This window comes from Labrus bergylta, chromosome 11 (genome assembly GCF_963930695.1).
Source record: "Labrus bergylta chromosome 11, fLabBer1.1, whole genome shotgun sequence".
Classification (NCBI taxonomy): domain Eukaryota; kingdom Metazoa; phylum Chordata; class Actinopteri; order Labriformes; family Labridae; genus Labrus; species Labrus bergylta.
This window is the reverse complement of record NC_089205.1, coordinates 10,011,060-10,034,621: the sequence shown is the minus strand read 5'-3', so window position 1 is coordinate 10,034,621 and position 23,562 is coordinate 10,011,060. Positions and strand designations below refer to the sequence as shown.

Below are 23,562 nucleotides of genomic sequence, written 5' to 3'. Positions count from 1 at the left end.
CTCACTGGCTGAATATTCACACCTCCCATACCGTCCAGCAAACAGGATGCGGTCCCCTCCTCAGTGAGTGTTCGCTGCGTAATCAGACAGATTAAGAGGGGGGATGAGGAGTGTGTGGCGGGTGGGGCAAGGGGTATCGTTAAACAACCCCTCATTTATGACCTGCCAGCCTGAGCGTCTGACAAACAAAAGCAAATACACAAGGCGCAGAAAGAAAGTGAAGTGTCCATCCAGCTGCACCATCAGGGACGATTTACAGCCGATACTCTACCCTCTGTCTCTCTCTCTCTCTCTCTCTCTCTATCTCACACACACACACACACACACACACACACACACACACACACATTTGATAATAGTGACGTTTAATCTTTAATGCCAGTATTTCTTGTCCTTTGCTTTTTTTCACTCCTTCCCGGAATCTTTAAGAAGGAAGAACTCTGTCTCTGATTGCGTGTCACTTCGTGCTTCTGCTGCTCAGTCATGTCGTGCAGCTAACGACTGTTTGGTCTGCAATGCTTCTCTGCATATTGGAGATGAAATATGACGAGTCTCCTCCTCGTCTTATTTCCAAACATGTCTCCATGGAAATGGATCGAGTTAAAGATGAATGCATTGTTATGATAAATAAAAAGCAAGCTGCTGGAGGCTATCTGGCGAACTGGAAGTCCTCGTGCACGTTAATGAAGTGCAGAGATGGATATGGGACCAAATCATTCATGTTTACGGTTCTAACAGCTGCAGACTCCACCGCCGTTACAGAACAGCCGAACTCAAATATTGTGTTCATATTTTATCAGTGTGCTGCTGTAATTCACACTGCATTTGGGAAATCGGCTAATTGTAAGTTGTCTGCTCACCCGAAGAAACAAAACGGCCCTGAGTCTCTACGTGAATCGTTTATTTCCAACTATTAAGGAACGCTCTTGAATTCGGCATTCATCCAACATTAAGAGTTGAATTGTAGATCCGGGTCTCATGTCTCTCCAGTCTCATAAAAAATAATACACTTGGAGAACTTTCCGAGTCCTAACTATAAAACAAACCCATAAAAAAATTGGTTTATGCTTTTTGAATATCTGCCTGATGAGCAGGAAGGAGCTGGAGTCCTCATTTATTGTTTTTATTAATATACTTTCCTTGGTGAAAGAGGGTTTGGCGCTCGTGCAAACAGTCCGGTTTTGTAAACATGTGCTGGACGCCTCCAATACACAAACTTGCTCCCACAGGGGCAATAAGGGTCCGTGGGTTTTGTTAGCTCCAAAAGACAATTTAGCATCCAGTCTGCCTAATGGATGACCGTGTGCAAGAAGAAGAAAAGTGTCGCTTATCACCCGATGATGAAGTGTAAACAGGCCATCATCGACTCCTATTGCAGCTGGGGGGAGAGGGGGGGGGGGGGGGGCGTGAATCCCAACGCCCGGGTGGAAGTGGCTCCCACAGGTCACATAATGTGACACATGCATAAAAATAACACCTTGCGCTCGCACCTTGGTCTGCACTTTTGGCACAAAACCACAAGATTTGGCACCTTTTTTTGCGACGTTTTAGTGGCTCGACACAAAGTTTAAGGTATCTGGATGTGGACTCAGGAGACCCTTGAGGAATTAAAATGACATTTTAGACAAGTATGAAAGTGCTGCTACCTCTCAGTGGACCTCTAGTTGGGAAACAAAAAGAGAATGTGGAGCGTGATGCTTTGGGGAAATATTTAGAGCATGAGCACAACATGAAATTTAAAAAATATGGACAGAGTTCTGCAGGACAAAACTCACACAGCTGGCAACATTATTCTAATTATTTCATGAAATCAATCACTCCTTTGTTGCAAACATCTCAGCCATATAGTCCGGCTGCCCTGTGATAAACTGTGAAATAAATCATCCATGAGCACCACTACAGTCATGTAAACTTGAGCCGCACATCATTTGTTCTAGACCCCTAGAGACCCTCCCAGAGGAGCTGCTGCTGCACTGTTGCTCAATCCGCTCTGGTTTGGCTTGATGGGAACTTTTCCCAGATCCAAATAGGCTTTTGTAAACTTCACTTGTTGTTGATGTTGTGAAGCTACACACTGGCCACAGAAGGTGAAAGAGATGTTGGCACCTGAATCCTGGTTGTTTTGGTCCAGATAGACTTTTGAGGGAGCCAAAGGAAACGGTTTGAGGGTCCAGGAGAGGGGACTGAGGTGAGCAGAGGGCCAGGAGGACAAACTGAAACGGGTCTGGGTCGAGGTATTCCAACTATTTTTATTTGTTTCTGTTAAGTCACTCAGGTCTCAGCCCTCAAACACAGTTGGAAAAATAGACGGTGCAGCCAGACACACACACACACACACACACACACACACACACACACACACACACACACACACACACACACATTCCTTACTGTACATGATGTGGAGATTCACACACCGGTGCTTTTCGACCTCAGCTGAATACAAAGAGAGATGCTCTACATTCAGAGTTGATCCTGTATGAACTGCAGGTTTCATCACTTCTGCAGAGCTTTAAAAATCACTGCACACAAATCATAAATATCTGGATAACATGTGACCAACAAACAAACAGATGAATGAACAACAACAACAAACCTAAATACTTAGAGAATAGAATAAAGACTGTTGCATACATCTCAGAACGTTAGTCGGTATCGCTGCTTTAACTGCCTTAGACGAAAATTTTTCGGGAGAAATATTTTCATGCAGCGGGGAAGCCAAAACCAATTCGTCACTTACATCACTAATCATATACCAAAAGAATCCATTCCATCAGAAGGCCAGGCAGTTTTTTTTTTATAGTCGGAGCGCCTTTCAGACGCCAGGAGAGTCAAAGAGCTTCACACAGACACAACAGGCATTTCAAACATTTCATACAGATGATAACAAAATCATACAAAGTTCTTAGAAGGCGATACAGTGAGAGGTAAAAACAAAAAGTCTGCAAGTGAAGAAAAGCAGGTAGCATGTCTCTATGGACTTCTTTTCTCTTCTGACTACTCAAAGCACTTTCACACCACAGGTCACACCTACACATTCACACACTGATGGTAGAGGCTGCTGAGTAAAGAGTCCATCAGTATTAACTCATCCATTCATACACATTCATACACTGCTGACGAAGCAGCGGGAGCAACTTGGGGTTAAGTGTCTTGCCCTAGGACACATCGGGCATGTGTCTGCTGGAGCTGGGGATCAAACCCCCGACCTTCCGGTTGAGAGCAGACTGGTCCGACTCTACCACTGGACCACAGCCGCCTTTACTCAAAAGCCACATTGAACAGAAATGTTTTGAGGCGGTGACCTCTGGGACACTTTAACCACCTGAACTAACAGTAACCTCAGGTTTAAAGTGAAAAGCTGCAGAAGGTAAACCAGAGCTCCCACTCTTAAACTGCACCTTTAACACTGTTTGTATTGTCATATTGTATTGAAGATGTGTCCTCATAAAGTGTTATAGGGTTTTATTTGTTTACTTTATTTGGGAGTTAGAAGTTACCTCCAAACTCTGCGCGTGTGCAGCTCATCAGTTTCATGCTCTGTTAAAAACTGTGTGAAAATAACTTTAAGTTACATTTATAATTACATGACATGTTTAAAGTCAAATCAAATAAAACCTTAAAACAGGCAGAAATCAAAAGTCATCACAGCTGATTTAAATATCAAACTCTCAGCTCTGCTCTCTCCTTAGAAGTCTTTGGATGGAAACAGTGTAATTCGAAGTTTTGGTTGTAAATGAATCAGACGCTGCCTCATTAACATATCTTAAGCGTTAGTGAATTGATAGGGGCGTCGATTTCCCTTTTGCACCATCACCCACCACTCAACCCCCACCCACCCGATCATCCATCTCCCTCCTCCCGGCCGGTGGCTGCCTCAAGCTGTCAGGGAAGCGGGCTATAAAACAGAAAGGGACGGGACTGAGAGGAGGGAGGCTGCTGGTACTGAGGAAACACAAACGGAACAGCTGGCTCTGTGTCTGGAGGATTTTTAAACACAGGGGACTTTCCAGCCAATGACAGCGGACTCTGGGATTTACGGAGGAAACTTTTGGGCTTGAGTTGTCGCTTCAAGTCGACGCTGGGTGACTGAAGTCCGCGGAATTGGAGCTTTGAGGGAGAACATTTTGCGGAGAGTTTGAACAGAGAGAGAGAGAGAGAGAGAGAGGGAGGTTTTGGGATGCTGGTTCCCCGCGCGCTCCGCTCCTTGCTGTGCGTCCTGAGCTGCGCGTGGCTGCACTCCGGAGCGGCCTCGCGGCTCAAGTCTCCCGCGCTGCCCATCCAGTCCGAGAGAGAGCCGCTGCCCTCCAAAGGCCTGGCAGGTAAGCAAAGCTAAACTTTGTTTCATCATGTTGTAATAAACGTACAGTCCTGTGTGAAGGAGACAACAAAGCTCAATAGCAAAGCTCGGTTAAATAATGTCTCATTTGTCTTTTACGTGTCTTTAACCATCAGACATGTGTTTGTAAAGTAAAAAAATAATGTCCATAGAATGAAAAGGGGCCTTTAATCTATTCGCCTAACATTTGGACCTTTAAAACATTAAACCTAGCCAGCCCCTCTTTCCACATCACACTGTTTGAGCTAACACCCGCCGAGAGGGGGCAGCAGCGAGCGTCAATTAAATAACACTTTTAACAGTCCTGTTTCTTTAGATGAGGGCTTTAATTTGATACCAGAATCAAGCCGAATCAAAAACTATACATAATTATTGGTGCTTGTAGTGTAAGTGTGAGGTGTGTTTATTTTAGCTGGAAAAAAAGAGACATTTAAATAATGTAATAGATTCTCATAAGCATTTTGGTGGGTTGCACTGAGTGCGCTTTTTAGGGGGGGGGGGGAGGGCATGTTTAGCCACCTGTGTCTTATCTCGCGATATGATATCAACTCCGAACTTGTATCACGTTGTGTGAATTAACAGAACTGTTGTTAACACAGTGAGATCAGATCCCCATGTTTCACCCCTGGACTGCAGGGTTTCACCTCTCAGTGCTCGTCATGCACTGAGCCTGCCTGGTCTGCTGCTTCATGTGTAAACTAGCTGCAAACATGTGAGTCATCATAACCGCAGTGATGCCTTTTCATTCATGTGTGAAAGCCCCGAAGTACAAAGCTCACTGCGGTTTTTACAAGGTAACCACTCCACAGTTCAAAACTGTGGGAACTCCACGTTAACCACGGGCTGCAACAACGTGCAATAATGTGCTGGGGAAAAAAACTGTAATCAATCGACTTTCCATTACAAGCATTGGCTCCTCTGCGGTGATTTATTTCTGCCGAGACTTGAGCTGCAGGCCAGGCTCCCAGTTTGGCTCCCCGAAGCCGGACTGGACTCTTTAAGGAGAGCAGTCACTTTAATGAAAGAGTAATGTGAACCAGGCTGGTAGCAGCGCGCGAGGAGTTGGCGAGGGGTGACATCACGTTTAGTATGTGTGTGTGTGTGTGTGTGTGTGTGTGTGTGTGTGTGTGTGTGTGTGTGTGTGTGTGTGTGTGAGAGTGTGTGTGTGTGTGTGTGTGTGTGCGTGCGTGCGTGCGCGCGTGGTGCAGACCAGGGCTCTCACCACACACACACCACTAAGCATAAATCACTGTAATACCCTGCAGTAACACAGCGTGACTAACGCTCAGTTATCATTGTAGTGCAGTAATAATATCCATAAACTGTTTAAATACACCAAGCAGTCCCTGTGTATCACACAGTGAGGTTATAGTGAATATAATGTCACTCCACGTCAGCGTTAGTATTTGATTTCAGGTCCACTCTGGGTCAGAGTCTGAATAAGGCGTTCAGTTTCTACACCGTCATGCTAAACTTCTTTCAAATCCACATTATGAAAATGTTTTGGATGCTCCATTTAGCTTTCCCTCAACGGTATTCTGTCGCAAAGGTTCCCAACCTGGGGTCCCAGCCCCAATCTAGGCAGCGCCTGAGAACTCTGGGGGAGGCTCCAGTCTCTGCCTGCTCTGAGGTTGTCAAAATTAGATTTGCACGGGCTAAAACATTAAAGGGAAATAAAGGTATTTTGGCTTTTTAAGAAGGGCTTGACCTACATTTTATTTCTGGGACTCTCCGTCTGTCTTTCTCTGGAAAATGGAAAACGTCTCCCTTGTCTGCGCGAGGATGGTTTAGACGAGACAGGAAGTGAGCTGGACTTCCAAAACTCACCCTCTCAGTTTCTGTTGCGACATGCCTGGGCGGCGAGCGATGCAGGATTGATTGTAGTTCGTCGCCCTGGATCTCAGACACTTCATCGTTAAAGCTTCAAAATCTCTCTTCATGAACATCGAGCTTGTTAATCTTTAGAGTCTGACTCTCCCTTTAATGTCGACCCAATCAAAGAGATGGACCATGTGTAAATAATCGTAGGGTTTCATTTCTCATCAAGACTTTCACCGGGTTGTTAAGAGCCAATGAGTACAAAATGTTTGACCCCGGGGGAGGGGGGCGGGCAGGCATGTATAATAATCAGCTGTGTTTGTGTTACAGGATGCTCATTCGGAGGACGCTTCTACTCTCTGGAGGACACATGGCACCCAGACCTGGGAGAGCCGTTTGGTGTCATGCACTGTGTCCAGTGTCTCTGCGAGCCCGTAAGTCTGCTCGCCGTGTGGCGTCTCTGTGGGAGCGGGAAAAGAAACCATCAGTTTTTAAAAGTCTGAGCTCAAAGTGATCCTGGTGGAGAGAGGTCAAATAGGTCAAAGAGATGCAGCGACACTCGTAGTTTAAAGATCTACTTTATTAACTTGAATAAAGTTATTAAAGTAGATCTTTGACCTCTTCAAGCCTCTCGCTCGCCATGCAGCGTGGTAGTTGTGTCAGGAAACTCGACTTCTCCAGGAATAATTCAGAGGACTCCTTCTTCACTCCTGCAGGGGAAAGTTTCTGCAGCACACGAGTCATTTAATGTAGTCACGGAGTGCGAGGGTATTTAGGTTTTATCTAATCGTTACCTGGACTGTTTGACTCTGAGGAAGACACAGTGCTTCCAAATGTCCGTCCTCTGCACCTTAATTATTAATGCCGTAAGTGATTTGTGTGCTTCAGAACTTTCTTTGGATCTTTCCTGCGGGACGGAGTCCTTTGAATTATTTCTGAATTATTGAATTATATATTTCTGTCTTCAGTCGACCGAGCACCGACCTGTGGAGGAGCTGGAACTCAACAGTTTCCTTTTTCTTCTGTGTTTATAGATTTAAGCCGAGGACAGAATACAGTTTAACTTTATCGAGATCCAAAAAAAATTCACCCAATTAACAGATGAAAATGAAGATTGAATACAAGACTAGATTCATAAACACTGATCATATCCCTCTGTGCGCCTCGGTGCATCTCTCTCTGCGTGTGTCGCTCTTCTTCTCTGCAGCTTAGTTTTGACATTCCTCCTCCTCCTGGTGGATTTGTCATCCATGGTGACGCTTCTTGACCGAGTGTGTTTTTTTGCAATGAGATTTTGACCGGTGACTGATTTGCCTTTTCCTCTTGTTCGTCTCTGACAGCAAAAGACCCGCCGCAGCAAAGTGTTTGGAAAAGTAAACTGTAAGAACATCAAGCAGGACTGTCCACACCTGGACTGTGATGATCCCGTCCTGCTGCCCGGGCACTGCTGTAAAACCTGCCCCAAAGGTAACCGCCTGATGTCATGATGACGACCTGCAGCTCAGGGACTGCCGTCTATTTCTAAACCCAAATGTGTGGAAACGTCTCAGCTGTTCTAGTCATTTGTCGCAGGAGCAGCTCTGGTTTTGTTATTTATTCCTCACTCTCTCTCTTATCTCCCCCCCCCCCCCCCCTCCCGTGGGTCAGCTAGTTAGTGACGTGAACAGCTGTTAGATGCAATGAGCGAGTCCACTCAGCCGCGTCAAATTCGACATTTTCTGTAACCAGCAACAACTGGAAGTAGCACCCATCCACTCTCCTCGTTCACACATTACCACTTCACGCCGTGAACACAACGCCACCTCCACTGCACACGCTCACACATCCACAGGGTGCGCCTTTGTGCCGCGTCTTACTCAGCACATGTGTCTTTTTCTACCCTGTGTGCCTGGTAATGGAAAGTCAAGGTAAAAGACAACACTGTGACGGGCGTGTGTGTGTGTGCAAGTTGTGTGTGTGCGTGAGTGTGTGTGTGTTGTGGTTAGGTTTTCAGGAAAAGGTTGAGTGTGTTTGTCTTAGCGCTGGCGCTGCAGCAGCCGGTGTGTTTGCTTAAATGATGGAAAATGCTGTGTGTGTGTGTGTGTGTGTGTGTGTGTGTGTGTGTGTGTGTGTGTGTGTGTGTGTGTGTGTGTGTGTGTGTGTGTGTGTGTGTGTGTGTGTGTAATATATATTGTGCACCTGAGGATACAGTGCGAGGGAGAAGTGAGAGTGACACTACCCAGAAGGCCTCGAGTGTGCCCAGTGGAACAGAGGAGTGATTGGTGACGTGTGTGTGTGTGTGTGTGTGTGTTTGACACAGTTAATTAGTTCTCCTCTGGAAGCTTCCTCTGATAAATACAGTTATTGGGACTTTAGCTGCTATTCCACTGCTGGAAGTTTCTCCAGTGACGGGAAACCTTTTGGAGGAACTGGGTGTTTCACTGTGTAAAATCAAGATTCACAGCTTTACCCTTCATGTTCTCTGAAAGCCTTTTAGCTGTGAGGTGACACCCCGGTAATCTGTCTCTAAGAGAGAGAGGGAGAGAGAGAGAGAGAGATAGAGGGAGGGAGGGAGAGAGGGAAATGCTAAACTAAGACGGTGTCTGACATATTTTCTATCCTTCCTTCACCTCCATCTGCTCTTTTGTTATTTCTTCTCGTCTCGCTCGACCTCGATGTCTCCCTGGCTCCGATTGTTTTCACACTTTTCTGTTGCCCGTTCTTTAAACAAGATCCATTGAAAGAAACAACGACGGGCAGCGGTGCTTTGGTCTCATCTGTGCAGCAGACACCAGTCACCAGTTTGTCTTAAGATATATCGAAGCACTTTTTCTATGCTGACACTTCAACACTTTATCTGCAGCTACAACGTTGCACAATAGCTCCTCCTTAAATCTGTGCTTTCACTTTGTCTGCAGGTGATGGCGACATGAAACACACGGACTCTGTGCTGGACAGCTTCGAGTATTTCCACGAGAAGGGCAAAGAGAAGGAGGGCGACCTCCACAAATCGTACAACGACAGATCCTACCTGAGCTCGGAGGAGACGAGCCTCGGTGAGAGCCGCACAGGTACGCACTGAGCGCCCTATGACATCGTAACTACAGGCGGCATTTACTCTTTAATTTATAGATAACTAATAGAAGTGGAAATATAAATGCTACATGCTAAATGAAGGACTTCTGTTCATGCATGTTAAGAAAGGCGGTGCTGTGAACAGGAATGTGTTTACCGTGGCTCTAACCCTGGGAGTTTCTCTCTGCAGACTTTGTAGCGGTGTTGACAGGAGTCGCCGACTCATGGCTCCCCAGCTCCGGCGGCGTTGCCAGAGCTCGATTCTCTCTGACAAGAACTAGCCTGGCCTTCTCCATCACGTTCCAGAAGTAAGTCAGGCCCCGTGTCTCGGCTCAAAACGTTGCAGTCACCTCTGAATGTCTCACAGTCTTAAGAAGAAACTGCACAATGTTGTTTGTAGAAAAACAGAATAAAGAGGATGTCATCTTTACCGAGTGCTTTTGTATTTTTTTTCAGAATGAGCCGCCCCAATAAAATCGTCTTCCTGGATTCAGAAGGCACCACTACTTTCGAGTACAGAGTCCCCAAGGGAGAGACCGACATGGTAAGACGTCTCATAAAAAGATAATCACCCCCCTCCCACTCCTCTGCGTGTTGTTCTCATTCTCTGTGCATGTGTGTGTGTGTGTGTGTGTGTGTGTGTGTGTGTGTGTGTGTGTGTGTGTGTGTGAGTGTGTGAGTGTGTGTTTCCTGAGAGAGAAAAGAAGTACGGCCATGATGAATGTGCTTCTTCCTCGACTCTGTGCTCCAACTCTGACTTCTTCTCCCATAACTCTCTCTGCAATAATAAACCATAATCACACACACGCACACACACACACACACACACACACACACACACACACACACACACACACACACACACACACACACACACACACACACCACACACACACACACACACACGGCAACACTTCCTCTCTGCCTCTTCATAAACATCACACACTCGGCCTGATTGCCGTAAACATCAACAAACACTCACTCAGTCATCTGAAGGCACTCATCAGGGACGGAGCACATTCAGGTCAGAGGTGTGCAGGACAGAGTTTATTGAAGGGCCGATATTATGGCGATCAGTCAGTAACCAGATCTGCTGGGTTAACAGTAGTATCCCGATCCTCCCGGAGGTCACGCTCCATCACGACACATCACTTCCTGCCAACACACATCTCCCCTGAACACTCAGCTCAGCGAGGCAGGAGCCCCCTAAATACAGCTCCAAGAAATTGGCCTATTATTATTTTGAGATAAATGTCGGTGTGGAGCAGCAGAGAACCCGAGAGGGAACGCTCCAGCAGCTAAAAAATGAAGGGTGGGGGGGGGCAGAACTTTTAGACGGAGAATGTTTCACACGTTACATCATCGCTTCGCAAAGGGACAGAGAGTCCTTCTAATTACAGAGGAGGTGATCTCTGAACGGAAAGTGACAAGGTTGCGGCAGGCGGCCATATTTTCTTCCTCTGCGCTGACAGAGAGACGCTCTGCAGCCTGGAAGGGGGACAGGGGGGACAGGGGGGACGGGTCCTCCAGATATCACAAATATTAAAAAGTGTATTTTTATACTGAACGTATTCCAGGTAGCTCACATGCTGCAGAATAATTCAGGTGTTGTTTGATATCCATGTCCATTAGCCCCTCCCTCCCTCGCTGCCGCCTTACCTCCCTGTGTGTGTGTTTGTGTTTTTAGATCTGTGGCGTGTGGAAGAACCTGGCGAAGCCTCTCCTGCGGCAGCTGCAGTCTGAGCAGATGCGCATCAGCATGAGCACGTCGCCGAGCCGACGAGAGGAAGTGGAGGGAAAGATCATCAAACACAGAGCGCTGTTTGCTGGTGAGTGTGTGCACGCCTTCGTCTTCTTCAGACGTGTGCACGCCTTCATTGTTTACAAAGGAGGGGAAATGTGTCCGCTCTTTAAAAGCCCTGTGAGGATCAAGTGTGCACTTTGTTAACGCTGCAGTGTTTGTGTAGAAGACGAGAGAATGCTCACAGTGTGTGTGTGTGTTTCTTGTGTACAGAGACGTTCAGCTCCACTCTGACGTCGCAGGAGGAGGAGAACTCGGGCATGGGCGGCATCGCCATGTTAACGCTGAGCGACACGGAGAACAACCTGCACTTCATCCTCATCCTGCAGGGCCTCGTCAGACACACAGAGAGCGGTGAGTGACGACACGCTGAGGAAGGAAGTTATGGCGCCTTCAAACACGCTGATTACTAACTCCTCGTCCACAGGTTCAGATAAACCCTGAGACCAGGATGTTCCCCCCCCCCCCCCCCCATGTGTGTTTCTAAACGTATGCGTGAAGTTTAAACTGTGAATGGATCAGATTATTTAATGTCAAAGACTGTGCACTGACCGAAAACGAAGACAACACACCATCAGGGAGAAGAGCGACTACTTCTACGTGGTTGTTCTGAATCCTCGCCTCAGCTGGTTCACGGTCTGCAGATGTTTCATAGTGAGCTGTAGGTCAGTCTGTTGAAGAAGGTCGTATGAATGCACGAACAGGGCATGATCGACGAGAGGAAGGAAACAAACAGAAATTTTACAGAATTCCCTCGCTCCAAACGCACACACCGTCTGTACCGTTTTGTCCACAGGGGGCGCCAGAATCAACACACAGCCTCAAACAAATGTTCCTCATAACTGCTTTATAGAAGGAGATTTCTCTTTTCAAACTTTGCGTCTCTCCTCAGAGCCTCTCCTGGTTCCCATCCGAGTCCAGCTTGTGTACCGACAGCACGTCCTGAGAGAGATCCGAGCCAACATCACGTCACATGTGAGTAACTCAAACACACGGCCTGTTGTTTACCGTGTTTATGAAAGCAGAAGTCGGCATGTTGATGGTAAATATGTGTGTCTTCTGTTGCCCGACAAGTTGAAGCACGTCATGAGAGGGAGGTTTCAGTCAAAGGTTTTATTGGTACAGACGGGGTTTAAGGGGGGGCTTGTGGTCTGTCTTCACCCCTCCTCACGGAGATGGATGTGGTTTGATCACCACATCCTAACACTGCTGTCCCTGCCATCGGCGCTCTAATCACAGTTAAACGACCCCAAGACATGACAAGGGAAACGGATGGAGAGGAAGAGAGAGGCTGAGAGAAAGTGTGTGAAAAAGAAGAGCGCTCTGAGGGGACGGGTGGAAGCGAGGGATGAGAGACGGAGAGACTGAGCACACGCCCCTCGCACATGTCAGTGGTTAGTGGTCTGTGGGCTGAGATGGAGGGAGGAGGAGAGAGGGGGGGTGAAAGGCGGGTCTGTTTTGAATCCTGCCAGCGATCATGTGAAGAGCCAGTGCGCCGCTCTCCAGCCGAGTGGTGAGGGAGACCGGCCACGAAAAAGTCCTAAGTCAGCAGCGGTCGCATGAGCCAGGATCTGGATCGGGATTCTTAAAGCGCTGACTCATTGAAGCCGAGTCACAGGCACACAAACAACACGGCGCCCACTTGTTCTAAAAGCATCTGATGGGATCTCTCTATCTGATCGGATTAAATCTAGAGAAGATTCATGGAGGAACAAACTCAAATAAACTTTAACACAAAACATAGGTTTGATTTCGTGCATCCAGATGTGGACGTTTATAAATCCTTTCTGTTGAAGTGATGAAGCCTAGTGGTCATATCGTGTGCCCCATGTACGGAGGCTGTGGTTTCTCCTCTCTCTCTTTGCTTCAAAGTTTGACACGAGAATACACCTGAAGGTTTAGTTTCTAGTGGGTGGAGACAATTGAAGGATTTTGCAGCTTTTAGAGGATTCATGAATGCTGCCCCGCAGACCGAGTCCTCGTTGCTGTAGTCGCAGGTACGAGTCCTGATCCTGGTGCTGATTAGTGCACGTCGTCCCCCGCTCTCTCTCTCTCCCTACCCGTCTCTCTATTTCTGCCCTATACAGTTTGGGTCAGTCGATGGGTTTGACTTTCGTACAGAGATATGAAAACAGGAGGGGATGGTGCTGATGTGTGCCCCGTCCCACTCCGCCCTGTGGCTCTCTGCACAGTAAGAGTTGCCTCAGGATGAGTGTGATCCAACCCAACGATGGCTTCGAAAAGAGGCTGTGCAGTCAGATGGATGAGATGATCCTGCAGAGCGAACGATGGGATTTCCAAACCAGGCTCCTTCTGATCCAGATCAAACTGTGAACATCTGGGAAACTCACCGTAGCTAAACACTCACATGTGAAGAGCAACGGCATCTGAATTCTAAATGGGTGGAGTCATCTTTCATTGCACCAGTCATCCTGACAGGGTTATTGCTCTCTTTTGCATCGCTCGTTATGACATCCGTTCAATATTCCCGACATAACTCTCGCTCCCCCCCTCCCTCCGCTAACAGTCCCCCCTCCTCTACTTTGGCTCCTCGCTGTGTGGATTTATGGTACATGTATATTTATATTGAACCGAGGCCCTGGGGTCATAAAGAAGTAACATTTCTTCAACGCGCTCGTACATCTGTCCTATTAATTCCACATTTCTCAACTTCTTGACGACTACCCTGCACCCCCGCCCCCTCATGCACCCCCTCCTCCAGCCTTCCTGGGTTCCAGTCCTCTTCTGCTCGAGATCTAACTTCTCTCAGTCTGAAACCAAAGCCATATTTTGTCACCCGGGGGTTTAAGCACTTGGGTTGGTGGATGGTTGATTTAAGATCATGTGTTTAAAAGTGCTAAATAATATTCTGATCATGCAGAGATTTCTTCCCAATGCTGGTCTTGTGTCTTTGCTAACAAGTCCGTGTTGCACTCACATGTTCAAAAGATATTTGTTGCACATTTTGAATTCAGGACATTGAAAAGGGAATTTGTGCATGATGGAATCTGATTTATTTTGACCAATTTTCTGTGATTTAGCATCCAGCTAAATGTTTCCATGTGTGCCTGCAGGATCCAGACTTTGCCGAGGTGCTGACAGACCTGAATAGCCGTGAACTGTTTTGGTTATCTCGCGGCCAGCTGGAGATCGCTGTGGCAACAGAGGGTCCAGATCCGCGGCAGATCTCTGGTTTCATCAGCGGCAGGAAATCGTGTGACAGTAAGTATCCCCTGCAGAGAAAAATGATGTTCTTCACGTCTCTCTTCACGTCAATCCAGCGACAAACACTGCGGAGGCAACAAAGGTTTCCGACAATGTGTTTAGGGTTGTTTGTGCTCGTCCATCTGCGTCTGTTTTTGTCATTCAACTCCATAAATACATCTCTGTCCTTTCAAGTGTTATCACGGGGGGAAAAGTGTGTTTATAGACCTTCTGTTGGAGCTGGTGGCCCACCTACACTGTGTGTGCACGTCTGTGTGTCTGTGTGCACGTCTGTGTGTCTCTGTGTGTGTGTGTGTGTGTGTGTGTGTGTGTGTGTGTGCACGTCTGTCTGTGAGCAGGTCGGTCTTTGTGCACGTCTGTGTGTGTGCATGTCTGTCTGTGTGCAGAAAGAAAGAGAGAGAGGTTTTAGGAATGTGGTGGACGGCCGTGTCGTTTGTTTCATGGGATTCGTACTGGAACATGAACATAGAGGATATCTGGCCCTTTCATAGACACATTTAAAGATGTGCATGTAAGCAGAGAAATATGCATAAAGCTACTTTCACTGTCAGCTTCACACAGGGACGTAGAGCGCCGCTGCCAAGGTCAAAGTCTGCTGGACCTGACGCTCAGTGCTGGTGATTAACGGCTTGACGTTATGCAAAAAGAATTCAAACCCAACACACTTCTTTTCCCTCTCTTCCCCTCGTCTCTCCCCCTTTCTCTTACCCGCTCTCTCTCTCTCTCAATCTCCCACTCCATTCCCCATTTCTGGCGTAATTCCTCCTCTCTGGCTTTTTTCTGTCACCGTGTCATGTTCAAAAACTTTTCTCTGTGTTAGTCATTCCCTCCTGTCCTCTCAGCTCAATCTATTTAAGCCTGCTGCATTCAACTTGGGTTACCTCATTCTTAGGCTTAACCTTGGGTGGGTTTTTGTGTGTGTGTGAGTGTGTGTGTGTGTGTGTGTGTGTGTGTGTGTGTGTGTGTGTGTGTGTGTGTGTGTGTGCGTACCTGACAGACATGCAAGGTCGGCACACAACCTGAGCAGACACACCTCCTGATTAGAAGTCCAATTGAATCTGTCCCAACAAGGAATCGTTCTTGGTGAAGGGATGACGTCTGTGTGTGTGTGTGTGTGTGTGTGTGTGTGTGTGTGTGTGTGTGTGTGTGTGTGTGTGTGTGTGTGTGTGTGTGTGTGTGTGTGTGTGTGTGTGTGTGAATGTGGCCCCCTTCCTCTCCAACCAGCACATTTGGACATGACAGGAATCATTGCCTCATCTTGCATCTCGTCTGCGGTTCAAGGCGGGGAAGCTCTGCGGGGAAAAGTGATGCTTTACGATAAGTAATCCGAGCAGGAATGTGATATTCATCTGCATTTGTTCTGCTCAGCCATACAGAGCGTGATGTCCAGCGGGGACGCGTTGACCCCGGGGAAGACGGGAGGAGTGGGATCTGCGATCTTCAGCCTCCATGATAACGGCACGCTCGACTACCAGGTACGGGTTTATTCATGCCGGGGCAGAAAGGTTGACCGTTTACTGTGATTATATAAAAGTGAAACCTGCGGATGCAGTTTTTAAAAATAACCATAATGTTCATTTTAAGCTCGTCTTGCGTCCTGAGACCCCCAACTTCCCATTAGACAAACTTTAGGTCGGGTACAATCACTTCTATCTGAACCACTTCTCTTGCCCTCTTCCATCACTACAACACCTGTTGGTTTGACCTGATAACTGCTCTCATATCTGGCAAACTGAGGGGCGTCCAAAACGGCGGTGTGGGGGTGCCTTAAAGCCGCCTACCTTCTCTGGTCCAAACAAATCCAGAGCATTCAGGACCAGAATCTAAAGTTAGAAGGAGGACATACTGGCTGCTGCATTGTTGTCAGAGAAGCCAGCACTTCAACATAGCATGTTTCCTTAATGTCTGATCATATCGTAAGGTCACTTTGTGATTTCACACTGATTGGACCTTTAACTTGTCCTGTTTGTCATGTGTTCTTCTGGGTATCTTCTGATTGACAGAGTTGATAGAAAACAGAAAGAGAAAATGAATGATCAAACTGAGGCTGAATGTCAGCAGTCTGACTCAGATTTTTAAACTTTTATGGACAAAAACAATGTCATGGCTAAAAGTTTATTTTTACCTTCTAAGACCAAAACAATATCTGCTTCTTCTGAGACTTTATGATCGGCAGGATTTGTAAACGATGGAGGAAAGCTTCACTCACGAGGTGTGTACTGCTTCAAACACCCTTTAGCGTCAACATGCATCCTCCTGCACAGTGAAGCTTCAACACCCAAGGAAAGCTTTAGTCAAAACAGCAACATAAAAATGTTTTCATGTAGACCCTTACAGGGGGAGGGGGAGGAGCTTACAGAGCTTCAAAATAAAATAAAGATGCAGGAAATAAAATCATTCAGGGCTCAATTAAACTGTGGTGCAGTGAAACCCATAAAAACAAACAAAGGATAAAAAAATGTTTTCTCCCTCCAGGTTCAAGTCGCAGGCCTCACCAGCGAATTTTTGGGCCTCACCATCGAGCTGAAGCCAAGGCGTCGAAACAAGCGCACCGTGCTGTACGACCTGACGCCTGAGTACAACAAGGCCACAGGCCAGGCTCAGGGCAGCTGGAGCCGTCTGGAGGCTCGACACATCCACATGCTGCTGCAGAACGAACTGTTCATCAACGTGGCCACGGCACACAGCCAGGACGGCGAGCTAAGGGGGCAGATTAAAGCCATGCTGTACAGCGGCCTGGAGGCACCCAGACACGGTATGGATGAAAAACAATCTGAGAGGGGGAAGGTCTCTGGGAATAACTTTCTAAATGTGCTGAGAAGTCCCAGTTTGAAGTCCTGATTGCACGCTTCTTGTTCATCTCTTTCAGAGCTTCCCACTCTCCTCGCCGGTTACTTTGTGTCTCCAGCTGTAAGATCGGGCGCTTCTGGCCACGCCTGGGTCTCAGTGGACAAACAGTGTCACCTGCACTATGAGATCGTCGTCTCGGGCCTCAGCAAGGCCGACGATCTCACTGTGAACGCCCACCTGCACGGACTGGCTGAGATCGGAGAAATAGACGACAGCAGCACCTCACACAAGAGGCTGCTGACAGGATTTTACGGCTCACAGGTACGTCAGTGAACACGAACGCTTAGATGCAGAAATAAAAGCGCATGCAACATGTGCACATGTCCATTCAGGAAGTTACTCAAACACACTCTCATCTGGTCTCCTCTCCTCTCCTCTCCTCTCCTCTCCTCTCCTCTCCTCTCCTCAAAGGCTCAGGGAGTGTTAAAGGACATCAGTGATGAATTACTGCAACACCTGAACCAAGGAACAGCCTTCATCCAGGTCAGCACCAAGATGAACCCGCGAGGAGAAATTCGAGGACGGGTACGTAAAGAACCGACTTTAATTTATCACTTTCTACATTTATCGTTGAAGCTGGCTACACACTCGATGATTTTAGACCATATTTGCCCCCTTTAACGATCAGGGAGGAGGGGGGGGATTTGCGGCTTGAGTGTTTACATGTCAGCTCACTCGGCCCTCCCCCAGCGGCCCACACAGTCGCACACTTTCACTGGCAGCTGCCGTCTGCCTGGAGGGGCTTTGTGGAAGAGTAAAGCGTTTACTCGTGTTCAGAAACACACACAAGCACAGGCCGCCGTTACCTACAAATGTTTTTATAGCTTTGCAGGTGTAGTGGGTCATGAGATCATTCAGGCTTCTAGGTAATAACATGGAAAGTGATCGCACACACACACACACACACTCACAGTCAGGTCACGCTGTTTTAATAGCCAGCAGGTCAAACATATAAACAGCCATCTGCTTGTGCAGGAGTGATTAACAAGTCAGCTTGACGCCAGCCTCGAGTCAGGTGTGACCGGCTAATCTCTAACGCCCTGACCACCTCTTTCTCTCTTTCTCTCTTTCCTCCATCCGTCCTTTTTGACTTCTCTCTCTAGGTCCACGTGCCAAACAACTGTGAGTTCGGGACCAGGGGCGAGCCGGAGGAGGCAGAGTTTGACGACCTCTTTGTGAAGGATCCTGAGGAGCTGAGGAAAGACCCCCACACCTGCTTCTTTGAGAACCAGCACCACGCTCACGGCTCCCATTGGACCCCAAACTATGACAAGTGTTTCTCCTGCAGCTGCCAGGTAAGGCCGACAAACACGGAGGCAGGCGGTGACCCGTCTTTGATGACTCACTCGACAGACAAACATGTCAAAGAGAAAAGCAGGAAAATCCATTTAGGGGATTTCTCTTCTACGTGTCTCTAAAATCTGTTGTTTTTTCTGCAGAAGCGGACTGTGATCTGTGATCCCGTCATCTGTCCCGTCCTGACCTGCACCAGAACCATCCAGCCTGAGGACAAGTGCTGCCCCATCTGTGACGGTGAGAAGCACGGGATGATTTATTGTTGTACATTAAGCCCTGAGTATACTCACAGCCTTGGGTTTCCATTTCCTGCGTAGGTTTGGAGCGTTGGTTGTTCATCTTCTCAGGAATTAACGCTAGGCGTTCATGAGATGCAACATGCACATAACCACTAGGGGCAGTATAGAGTTGTACAGTGATGAGACCGGACGAGACAACATCGGAGACCCCAGAGAGCGGCTACAACGACGGAGGAAAGTTTAGAAATAAAGTCAATAGATCAAGTCCGCTCAATAAATCAACTAACCACACTTTGATGAGTCATTGCCGTTGCATAGCAACAAACATGCGTGCCAAAATAGCCGGTGACAGATACTGCCTACTTCTGTGTTTAATGTGGTCTGATTTATGTGCTGCTCCCTCTAGAGGAACCCTCCGGTAACACGAGTTGTACATAAGTACGCAGCTCAGGTGTTTTTGTCGGATGATATTCTCATGATGAAACAGAAAGTGCTTTCAGTATCAGTGAGGATGAATAAATAAAGTATGTGTGACTTGATGCTGCCAGACCCAGAATGTGAAGATTTGTACGCTCACAACGACAATCATAAAGATGCAAACTCAACTCTGTTTTTATGTGCCCATTTCCTGTTCCCTGTTCAGAGAGGAAGGAGCCCAAGGACATGAAAGCTCCAGAGAGGATAGAGGAAAATCCTGAGGGTAGGTACCTCCTCTCCTGTGTCACACTCAGCCTCTCTCTCTCCTTTGCGGTTTCTCTTCCCTCCCCTCATCTCATGTTCACGTTCTCTGAATTCATGCCTGCAGGTCAAATGTAACCCTGAGTCTTTCACGCCATTTTCTCGCTGGCGGTAACGCTCTGTCCTCTCCTCTCTCACAGGTTGTTACTTTGAAGGCGACCAGAAGATGCACGCTCCAGGCACCACGTGGCATCCCTTCGTTCCTCCCTTTGGCTACATCAAATGTGCCGTCTGCACCTGCAAGGTAAACAAACATGAATGAACCCGCTCACATCTGGACGGCTTCGCTTTCCAAACGGCCTTAATGGATCATTTATCTCGTATTAAAGAAACAGAAGCATGAACAGAAGTCTCGTCTGTTTAACTATTCATGTGGGAGGAAAGCAGCGAGTCAGCTCTTTTTCTGCCAGAATGAAACCACAGCTGCTAACCCGACTCTAACGTTACCTCCACAGGGGTCTTCAGGGGAGGTTCACTGCGAGAAGGTGACGTGTCCGGTGTTGACCTGCACTCATCCCGTCAGACGTAATCCCTCCGACTGCTGTAAGGAGTGTCCCGAGGAGGAGAAGACTCCTGCAGGTCTGGAGCACAGCGACATGATGCAGGCAGATGGACCCAGGCACTGCAAGTTCGGCAAAAATTATTACCAGAACAGCGACAACTGGCATCCCTGGGTCCCACTGGTCGGGGAGATGAAATGCATCAACTGCTGGTGTGATGTAAGTGTTGATATTAAAGTGATAGAAGTCCGGTTCACTACGAGTTCCAGATTCTTTTGACCACATGAAAACCTACGACAGGTCAAATCTTCTACTGCAGCGTCCTACACATCTGGCAGGTGTTTACATCCAGGATTATAAAATATCACTGAGGTTATTAACATGCGGCGTTTCACACACAGAGACATTGATGCCCCGCTAGATTTAAGGGATATTTTTTAATTTGCAGGGACTCAAACCTGGACTAGTATGATCAAGATTCAAGTATTGTTCTACAGAAACAAATTAAACAAAGCTTAAAATGGTAATATGAGGATTCACCTTCTGGCTGCACTCACAGATGACTTTGTGCAGCCTCACTTTGAGCTCCTGGCTTCAGGATTCTGTCTCAGGAGACCCCCCACCCCCCCTCCGGTCTGACAGGGATAGTCTCCCACTGAGAGGTGCATGTATGAACAACCAGGTCAGGAGAATATCCGGAGCAGTCCTCCTGAAATTATCTAGATATTTTCAGGAGTGCATGTGTGAAAACTGCTGAACGCTGAAGCAGGCAGATTTTCTGGTGTGAAAATAAAGAAAGCTCTGATAAACGTAGCGTAGTCTGACTTTTTAGTGTCACACAGTTAGCCCTGAGCTGCTGATCACAGGAGAACGCTAGCAGCTAAAGAAGCGTCCTCCGGAGTCGGTGGAGACCAAAACAGAGATAAAAGAAAAAGTAAAAATGTGAATGCTAACGTTGCTGCGGACGTGCTGGATGTGTAAATGTTCATTATGCAGAGTCATTCATCTGCACAGTTTCTCTCTTTTCACCGACTCTTCATCTCCCTCTCTTCTTCTCCGCAGCACGGTGTGACTAAATGTCAGAGGAAGCAATGTCCGGTCCTGACCTGCAGCAACATCACCCGCAGAGAGGGCGCCTGCTGCCCCGACTGTCTCGGTGAGCAACCAACGCACGCACACAGAAATACTTGAACTCTGATATGATGGCGAGCCCTCCATGGTCAGAAACATATCGTGAAAGTTAGGTCAGGTTTTAGCGAGCTGACAGTTTTGGTTTCCTGTAGCGTCTTCCATCGGAGCGCCATCTTTGCTTTGAGACTTCTTAGTCCTGAATGTGTGCTCCTGTTTCTCTGCAGACTCCAAAGAAGAAGACGACCAGACGATGAAAGCTCCAGACAAAAGACGAAGCTTGAGACACTGATCTATGGGGACCCACACTCACAAACCCAAACCCTCCTGTACCCCTTTAAGCCCCTACCCCCCTCAACGGACCCAAACCCAGAGCTGCACACTGGGTCCACCCCCCTCCCCCTTCCCGCTGAGTCCAACCCACCCTGTTATCAGCTTCAGGATTGTAATGAACGGAGAAAAGAGGAATAATAATAAAAGGATCATTTTCTAAAGACTTGTTAAAGGAAGCTACGACGACGACCAAGACCAACCAGACTTCACAAACCTGCTGCCTTCTTTTTCTTGTCTTCTGCTTTTTACATTTCTCAATAAAAGGACACGAGATGTGGATATAAAGACACAAGGGGAGAGTTCAGAGGGATCCTTTCAGGTCGTCAAAGTTTCAGTGACAGGACTTTCTAAAGTTACTGCTGTCGCTTCACTGCTCTGACTGAAGAGAGAGAGGGAAGTGTTGCTGCATGAATGTGAATTTACAAGAGTGGTTTGATTTTCTTACCGGTAAAGAATGAAACGTACAAGGTTTAGTTTTAGTCAAGACCACAATAACTGAGACCAAGACCAGAGGGCACTGAGACCAGAGGACTCCGAGACCAAGACCAAGACACTTAGGGATCGAGACTGTGTCAAGACCGAGACCAAGGCAGGGTGAGACCAAGACCAACAATAGCCTACCTGTGGTGGTCTTGACCGGTCTTTACTTAAATCTTGAGTCCGCCCGGTCTGAGGCCGAGTTAAAATGAGATGAGAGCGACGACTTCAGAACGCGGTCCTGAGACCGATCTTGACTTCTCCCTCACTACCTCCCGGTACCTCCTGGGGTCCGTAAGAAGAGTCCTCCAAGTCCTGTTGATGTCATAGCTTCTCGTCTGCGCTCGTTTCTGTTTCTGTCTGGAGTTTAGTCATATAAGAGTTCTTACTATTGTTGTAGTTTATGGATAAGGAGCTGGTTTGTATTTTGTATTTATTGAATGATGTTGAGACAAATAAAGAAGTTTGTTGGTTAAAAAAAGGAAGGCATGTCTTTGGGTTTGTCGAAGCTAATTGAAGCGTTTCAGATTCCGAGAGGCTACCACTGAGCCACAGCCGCCCCCACCCATCATCTCTGTTTCTCTCTCTGTCTTTCCTCGTATTCTTTATCCGCTGGTTTCCTGGATTTGTCCTCGATACCTCCCACGTTTCATCTCTTTTTACAGCGTGTCCTTTTCTCTCCGTCCCGCTTTAGCAACGTTTCTTTCCTTTACTTCTTTATTCTTTCCTTCTCTTCTACACTATTGTGTCCTTCTCCTCCTCTTTCACTCTTTTACTTTCCGTTTACTTCTTCCCCTTTTCTCTTCTCTCTGACTCTTCTGTCCATTTTCCATCCTCTTCCCTAAACTTGTACTTCCCCTTTCTTTCTTTCTTTCTTTCTTTCTTTCTTTCTTTCTTTACTCAGACAGTCACCACATGTGCTCGGCTTTGTTTTGTCCCTTACATACCTCCCCATGTGCACACACACACACACACACACACACACACACACACACACACACACACACGGAGCGCAGACAGACTGAAACATAAACACTTATCCACAGATGTACACATGAACAAACTCCTCAATCAGGAACACACACATTGCCAAAGGGAAAGCAGAATTCTTTCCACACACAGACACACACACAATCACAGACACACACACACACACACACACACACACACACACACACACACACACACACACACACACACACACACACACACACACACACACACACACACACACACACACACACACACACACACACACACACACACACACACACACACACACACACACACACACACACACACACACACACACACACACACACACACACACACACACACACACACACACACACACACACACACACACACACACACACACACACACACACACACACACACACACACACACACACACAGACAAACTGACACAAACATCTGCTACTGCACTCTGCTGGCTGAAATGCATCATTACACCAGGGAGTCCTCCTGAAACCCAGCTGGTTTTAAACACCTCTGATGGCACCTGTTGACCTCCCCGAGGCCCTCAGGAGTGTGTGTGTGTCTGTGTGTGTGCAGGGAGGGGGTTTGTCAGAGCCGGATGCTGGGGATCAAAGGTTAAGCATCCTGAGCTAAGGTTTCTGTCAGCCTGTTTAAAAGTCACGAGTCGACAGTTAACTTCATTAATTTTTTTTTTGTCTTCATGTGAAGATCTTCATGTATTCATCACTTCACTCTGCATACTGTTCATCTATCCTGTCTATACGA

General features: G+C 47.3%; 2 protein-coding genes across 2 annotated transcripts in view; both read left to right on the top strand.

The window, feature by feature from the left end:
* LOC109986280 (uncharacterized) overlaps positions 1–23,562 on the top strand; it is an 86,202-nt gene that overhangs the window by 10,895 nt on the left and 51,745 nt on the right. The window lies entirely within an intron of this gene.
* chrd (chordin) lies at positions 1,432–22,283 on the top strand. The gene is made up of 21 exons (XM_020636872.3): positions 1,432–4,322; positions 6,488–6,591; positions 7,498–7,624; positions 9,055–9,207; positions 9,402–9,519; positions 9,668–9,755; positions 10,899–11,040; positions 11,226–11,366; positions 11,905–11,987; positions 14,087–14,234; positions 15,606–15,712; positions 16,713–16,992; positions 17,107–17,348; positions 17,499–17,612; positions 18,191–18,382; positions 18,527–18,620; positions 19,266–19,322; positions 19,501–19,604; positions 19,816–20,079; positions 20,923–21,016; positions 21,216–22,283. Exons 1-21 carry the CDS (start codon positions 4,181–4,183, stop codon positions 21,278–21,280), a joined length of 2,859 nt encoding a protein of 952 aa, XP_020492528.2. The 5' UTR covers positions 1,432–4,180; the 3' UTR covers positions 21,281–22,283.